Source organism: Dipodomys merriami, unplaced genomic scaffold (assembly GCF_024711535.1).
Source record: "Dipodomys merriami isolate MVZ:Mamm:240054 unplaced genomic scaffold, mDipMer1.0.p SCAF_477, whole genome shotgun sequence".
Classification (NCBI taxonomy): Eukaryota; Metazoa; Chordata; class Mammalia; order Rodentia; family Heteromyidae; genus Dipodomys; species Dipodomys merriami.
This window is the reverse complement of record NW_027206043.1, coordinates 348,512-355,732: the sequence shown is the minus strand read 5'-3', so window position 1 is coordinate 355,732 and position 7,221 is coordinate 348,512. Positions and strand designations below refer to the sequence as shown.

The 7,221-nt window shown below is 47.4% G+C and overlaps 1 protein-coding gene across 1 annotated transcript; it reads left to right on the top strand.

The window, feature by feature from the left end:
• Window positions 1–5,403: 5,403 nt before the first annotated feature.
• Window positions 5,404–6,321, top strand: LOC138808822 (olfactory receptor 7A10-like). Its single transcript, XM_069995030.1, has one exon. It carries the CDS (start codon window positions 5,404–5,406, stop codon window positions 6,319–6,321), a length of 918 nt encoding a protein of 305 aa, XP_069851131.1.
• The last annotated feature ends 900 nt before the right edge of the window (window positions 6,322–7,221 follow it).

Sequence of the window (7,221 nt, the reverse complement as noted above, 5' to 3'; positions counted from 1 at the left end):
AGGGCCTCATGCATGCAAGGCAAGCACTCTACCACTGAGCCTCCTTTCCAGCCCCATGCCCATAATTCTTGTGTGTGTGTGTGTGCGTGTGTGTGTGTATGTGTGTGCCCATCCTGGACCTTGAATTCATGGCCTAGTTGCTGTTCCTTAGCTTTTTTTTCCCTTCACTCAGGCTGGTGCTCTACCCTTTGAGCCACAGCTCCACTTCCAGCTTTTTGGTGTTATATTAGAGATTAGAGTCTCATGGACTTTTCCTTCCCCAGCCTGGCTTTGAACCACATTCCTCAGATCTCAGTCTCCTGAGTATTTAGGATTATAGGCGTGAGCCACCAGCACTGGACTTATATCCATTTTTTTTGTTGTTGTTGTTGGTTGTGGTGCCTGAACTCAGGGCCTGGGCGCTGTCCCTCAGCTCTTCAGCTCAAGGCTAGCTCTCTACCACTTGAGCTATGGCGCCACTTCCGGTTTTTCTTTTTGCTTATGTGGTGCTGAGGAATCGAACCCAGGGCCTCATGCATGCGAGGCAAACGCTCTACCACTGAGCCAACCTCCCAGCCCTCCACTTTTTTTTTTTTTGTCGGTCGTGGGGCTTGAACTCTGGGCCTGGGCGCTGTCCCTCAGCTCTTCAGCTCAAAGCGAGCGCTCTACCACTTGAGCCACAGCGCCACTTCCGGTTTTCTGGTGATTTATTGGAGATAGGAGTCTCACAGTCTCTCCTGCCCGGGCTGGCTTTGAACCATGATCCTCAGATCTCAGCCTCCTGAGTAGCTAGGATTACAGGCGTGAGCCACAAGTGCCCGGCTCCAGCCCTCCACTTTTAATGTTTAAGCTGCTCCAAAATAGTTGAGTGCAATCTTGTCACAAGAAGGGAAGGCCTGGATGGCCAAAGCTTCCCTTACACGGGAGGGAAGGGGTTTGGTGTTCTGTTGCAGAGTACAGTGACTGCCACTAATAATAATAAAACATATTAAAAATAGCTAGGATTGGGGCTGGGAAGGTGGCTCAGTGGTAGAGTGCTGGCCTAGCATGCATGAGGCCCTGGGTTCCATTCCTCAGCACTACAGACACAGAAAAAGCCAGAAGTGGCGCTGTGGCTCAAGTGTTAGAGCGCTAGCCTTGAGCAAAAGAAGCTGAGGGACAGCACCCAGACCGTGAGTTCAAGCCCCAGGACTGGCAAAAACAATAGCTAGGCGATCAGGAAGTGGGTCCTGGAAGGGGTAGGCTGGGATCAAGGGCAGAGGGGTAGATGAATGAAGAGAAGATGGAGGGAGTGTGGTCAGGAATCCAATGTATATCCTACAAAACTCAGACGAATGGGGGAAGGGCTGGGTAGGGGAGGGAAGGGTGAGAATATTGAGAGGATGACATTGATCAAGATACATTCACAACCTGCTTTGCTCAGCAGAAGCCCCTTGGTACACTGCAATACTAACAGATAATAATAAAACTCATTAAAAATAGGGAGGAGAGACATTCTTAATATTCTTAGCAACCACAAATGATAACTGTTTGAGGCAAAGGAGAAGGATGTGGTTATTATGCGCATACCCATCTAAATGGACAGTTAGAGAAATGCATCCATCAAAAGGCAGTAAGTCACGGAAACCAACTCAATACTGAGTTTCTCAAGAGAAATGTCTTGGAACGCTTCATTCAAGAACTGCCCAAGCGGTGTTCTTCTGGGCTTTTCACGTGAGGGAGGTTTAGCTTGCGGCAGGCTACCAAAACAAGATTCCCTTTCCTCTGTCTTCCCAGGGATTGTTCTGGATGGTTCAGCGTTTGTGAGTGCTCCTGGGAGATGTGCTTAGACTTGGAAGGCAGCCAGGATACGGAAAGATTCCCTTCCTCACCACCTGTGCAGGGACCGTAGAACGTTTAAAATCTTACCTCAGGAATTTAATCTCTCTTGCTTTTTAAATGTATTTCTTTAAAAAATGTATTATCTTTTATTTTTATTTTATTTTATTTTTTGCCATTCCTGGGATTAGAACTCAGGGCCTGGACACTGTCCTTGTGCTAGGATTCTAACACTTGAGCCACAGTGTCCATTCCAGCTTTTTCTCTAATTAATTGAAGATAAGAGTCTCACGGACTTTCCTGCCCCGGCTGGCTTTGAACCACGATCCTCAGATCTCAGCCTCCTGAGGATGACAGGCGTGAGCTGCCAGTGCCTGGCTATTTAATTTCATCGTTACTTTTAAGTAGTTGTAGGAAGGACTTGCTATTGAATGAAGCAGTTTGTGAATACAATGCATGTAGGTCAGAGCCACCCCATTCAGCATTCTGACCCCTCCCTCCTCTCCCTCCCCTCCCTCCCCTTCCCTCCCCTTCCCTCCCCTTCCTTCACTCTTCCTGTGCATTGAATTCTTGACTCCATTCTCCCCCCTCTTCTCCTCTTCATTCATCTACCCCTTTCCCCTTGACCCCATCTCCCTACTGCAGTTTTCCTAGTGTTTTATTTCGTTGAAGGTTATCTCTTGTCTTTCTAAGGAATTACCCTATTTGAGTTCTCCCTTGAATCTACCGTATTTCAGTCAATATATTTGTGTACACTTGCACACCACCCAGGGGGTTTACTTATAAACGGATGAGCTGAATCCAGCTTCCACACACCAGGGAAACCTGCATCTGCTGTCTCTTTGGGCTCGACTTGCTTCACTGAATACAAATTTTTTTCTGGGTTTTCCCATTTATGGGTGAGGAGAATTCCATGCACGTGTGTGTGTGTGTGTGTGTGTGTGTGTGTGTGTGTGTGTGTGTGTGTGTGTGTGTGTGTGTGTGTGTGTGTCTGTCTGTCTGTCTGTCTGTCTGTCTGTCTGTCTGTCTGTCTGTTGTTATTGATCCATTCATCCATTGAGGGGCATCTGGGCTGATACCATTTTTTGATGATGGCAAATCGTGCTGCCAGAAACATGGAGCTTTGTTGAATCCTTCTTTGTGGTCTCTTGAACAAATGTCCAGGAGTGGAATGGCTGGATCATAGGGAAGTTCTATGTTTTATATATATATATATAGCCAGTCCTGGGGCCTGAACTCTGGGCCTGGGCGCTGTCCCTCAGCTCTTCAGCTCAAGGGCAGTGCTCTACCCCTTGAGCCACAGCACCACTTCCAGCCTTTTCTGCTTCTGTGGTGCTGAGGACTTGAATCAAACTCAGGACCTCATGCATGTGAGGCAAGCGCTCTACCACTGAGCCACCTTCCCAGCCCCTATGTTTACTGTGTTGAGGAAGCCTCACATTGCTTTCCAGAGTGGTTGAAAAAGTTTACATTACCACCACAATGTCTTAGAGTTCTGGCCCCATCCTGACCAGCATCCCTTATCATTTGTTCTCTTGATAATGGACTGTCTACCTGGGATAAGGTAGAATCTCAGAGTTGTTTCGATCTGCATTTTTTCCAATTCTTTATTATGCTTAAGTGGTTACGTAATTTCCCAAATTTCACAGTATTGTGGGATAGTGATGCTTAGTTAAAGTCACAAACACATTCTAACTTTCATAGGATAAATTGTCTATCATGGTCTATAACATTTGTGAGTTCTATGAGCTTTGACAATGCAGTCATTTCTTCCACATTGGGTGATCTGTACATTTCTTTTGTTTTGCATAGCATCAGCTGTTCCCTCTTTCCCACCCGTTCCCTCCCTCCCATCGCTGCCATTGAGTTGCTTAGTTCATTTTGGTCAATGTCCAGTGCAGCTGATGGGTCCTGCTGTTGTATGTTTTTCCCTGATTCCCTCTAGTTCTGTGTCGTCCTCCTGGTTTCCCTCCCGTGCGCACATATACACCATATATGTGATCAGCAGCATGGGGTTATTTAGTAGTGATTCCACCAGATGAGTGGAAATCCTTTGTTTCTCAAGTCTTATTAACTGTCATATCATCTAACATTTTGGATTTAAGATCTACTTATCAGGGAGACCATGTACCATTTATCTCTTTGCTCTTGGCTTACCTCGCTCAACATGATTTCTTCTAGCTCCATCCATTTCCCTGCAAATGCCATTATTTTGTCATTTCTAATGGCTGCATAATATTCCATTGTGTATAGATAACACAATGTTCGGATCCATTCATCTGTGGTGGGACATCTGGGTTGTTTCCATATCCTAGCTATTGTGAACAGTGCTGCAATAAACATGGAGGTGCATGTGTCCTTGTATATTGGTTCCTGTTGTTCAGGGTAGATGCCTAAGAGTGGTATGACTGGGTCATAAGGGAGGTCAATCTTTATCTTTCTGAGGACCCTCCAGACTGCTTTCCAAAGTGGTTGTATAAGTGTACATTCCCACCAGCAGTGTAATAGGGTTCCTCTTTCTCCACATCCCCTCCAGCATTTGTCGTTGGCTGATTTGTGGATGTGGGACATTCTGACTGGGGTAAGGTGGTATCTCAGGGTTGTCTTTATTTACATTTCCTTCACCACCAGGGATGGTGAACATTTCCTCATGTGTTTCTTTGCCATTTTTTTGATCTGAATTTTTTTTTGTCTGTCGTGAGGCTTGAACTCTGGGCCTGGGCGCTGTCCCTCAGCATTTCAGCTCAAGGCGAGTGCTCTACCCCTTGAGCCCCAGTGCCACTTCCTGTTTTCTGGTGGTTTATTGAAAATAAGAGTCTCATGGACTTTTCTGCCCAGGCTGGCTTTTAACTGTGATCCTCAGATCTCAGCCTCCTGAGTAGTTAGGATTACAGGCATGAGTCAATGGCGCCTGGCTTTGGTGTATATTTCTGTGTAATAATCTCTTACTCAGTGTGACTCTCTAGGCCTGGAAAGCCTGAGGGTAGCAATGCCATTTTTGATTTTTTGTTAGAGTGTAGATCTATCTGTAGATTTCCTGGATAAGCAGCTGCCACATGGTTCTCTCTAAGTTCCTCTTTGCATTCTTTGAATGCAATGGAAATAAACAGTAACAACATTTTTTTTGAGCTGGGTGCCTGTGGCTCACGCCTGTCATCCTAGCTACTCAGGAAGCTGAGACCTGAGGATCGTGGTTCAAAGCCAGCCCAGCTGGAAAATCCATCAGACTCTATCTCCAATGAACCACCAGAAAACCAGAAGTGGCGCTATGGCTCAAGTGGTAGAGCATTCGCTTTGAGTTGAAGAGCTAAGGGAAAACGCCCAGGCCCCCAGGTCAAGCCCATGACTGACACACACATAAAAGAATACCTAACAGCATGGGAAAAAGAGTAATAGGAGACTGCAAATTGAACTCAGAAATAGTCAAGGAATGAATGAATGGGAATCAGTGATACACAAAATGGAGGGCTGAAGTAAGGACTTAGAGGATCTATACCACTGTGCCCCTTCCACATTGGCATTGTACCATTTGTCATGTCTTTGTATTCTTTCTCTCTTTTGCTAGTGACATCTGCCACATGGGGCCAGAGAATGAATGACACCCAGATGTCAGAGTTTATACTCTTAGGATTTTCAGAAGATCCCAGAACGCAGCTCATCCTCTTTGGGCTCTTCCTGTCCATGTACCTGGTCACTGTGCTCGGAAATCTGCTCATCATCCTGGCGGTCAGCTCTGACCCCCACCTCCACACCCCCATGTACTTCTTCCTCTCCATCCTCTCCTTGGATGACGTCTGCTTCACCTCCACCACCGTCCCCAAGATGCTGCTCAACATCCACACGCACAGCCGGGCCATCAGCTACACGGGCTGTGTGGCTCAGATGTCTTTCTTCTTGATTTTTGCAGGGTTGGACAACTTCCTGCTGGCGGTGATGGCCTACGACCGCTTCGTGGCCATCTGTCACCCGCTGCGCTACGCGGCCATCATGAGCCCCCGGCTCTGCGCGGTGCTGGTGCTGGGGTCTCTGATGGTGAATGTTCTGTATTCCACCATGCAAAGCGCCATGGTGCTGCGGCTGAACTTCTGTGCCCACTGCGAAATCCCCCACTTTTTCTGCGAGCTGAACCAGGTGGTCCACAGCGCCTGCTCCGACACCTTTCTCGATGACGTGCTGATCTATCTGGCAGCTTTCTTGCTGGGTGGCATTACTTTCACCGGCATCCTGTATTCTTACTCCAAGATCGTCTCCTCCGTCCGGGCCATGTCCTCCGCTCAGGGGAGGTACAAGGCCTTCTCCACCTGCGCGTCTCACCTGTCCGTGCTCTCCCTGTTTTACGGGACAGTCCTGGGGGTGTACCTCAGCTCTGCTGTCACCCGAAACTCACACTCCACCGCAAGAGCCTCGGTGATGTACATGGTGGTCACGCCCATGCTGAACCCCTTCATCTACAGCCTCAGGAACCAAGACCTCAAGAGGGCCCTGGAAAGGCTTTTAAGTAAAGTGCCCGTCCTCCTGAGGTGAAATCGTGTCCGTGACTACGGGAGTCGGTACGTGAGGTTGCACCTGGTCGGATGATGGGTGCACAGCATATTTTATCCTCTGTCATTGCTCAGGATTATTTGTCTCTGATTTTAGCTTCTGGCCACAATTCAAATTAGGCACTCCTGTTCTTCACGCAGCTACTTAGCTCCATTTCCTCCAACTTTCCAGCGATTTTCCACCTTCCCAATAAAGCACATTTGGAATTTCCCATTTATCAATCCCCTGTTCCTCCTATATATGTGTGTGTACACACACACACACACACACACACACACACACACACACACACACACACACACACACACATTTGTCCTGATCCTGGGTCTTGAACTCAGGCTCTGGATGCTGCCCCTGATAAACTCAGGGCCTGGGTGCCATCCCTGAGCTTTTTCACTCCAAGCTAACACTCTACCCCCGAGTCACAGGTCCACTTCTGTCTTTTTCATCGTTAATTGGAGGTCGTCTTACGGGCTTTCTGCATGGGTGGGCTTTGAAGCATCATTCTCAGCTCTCGGTTACCTGGGTAGACAGGATTACAGTGAGCGCCACTGGAGTCCCGGCCAAAAACAAAATTTTAAGGTTTTTTTTTTTCCCGTCACAAATAACAGGTGACACACTAAACAATAATGAATCTGTTTTATAATTTTTGGCGTGTCACATCGCACATGCTAACAGTTGTAACTATGATATTATGGCTCACGCCTGCAGTGGACTCTGCCCGTGTTCCCTCCTGCTGGTCCCTTGCTGTGTTTCTCCTCCTTTGTAATTCCTCATCCATTTCCTCTGTTCTGTTGCTATTCTCCCCTCCCTGTATTATCTTTAAATAGCTGTGTGAAGGAACTTTGATTCAACATGTCAGGTTATCTCATGAATTTTCAC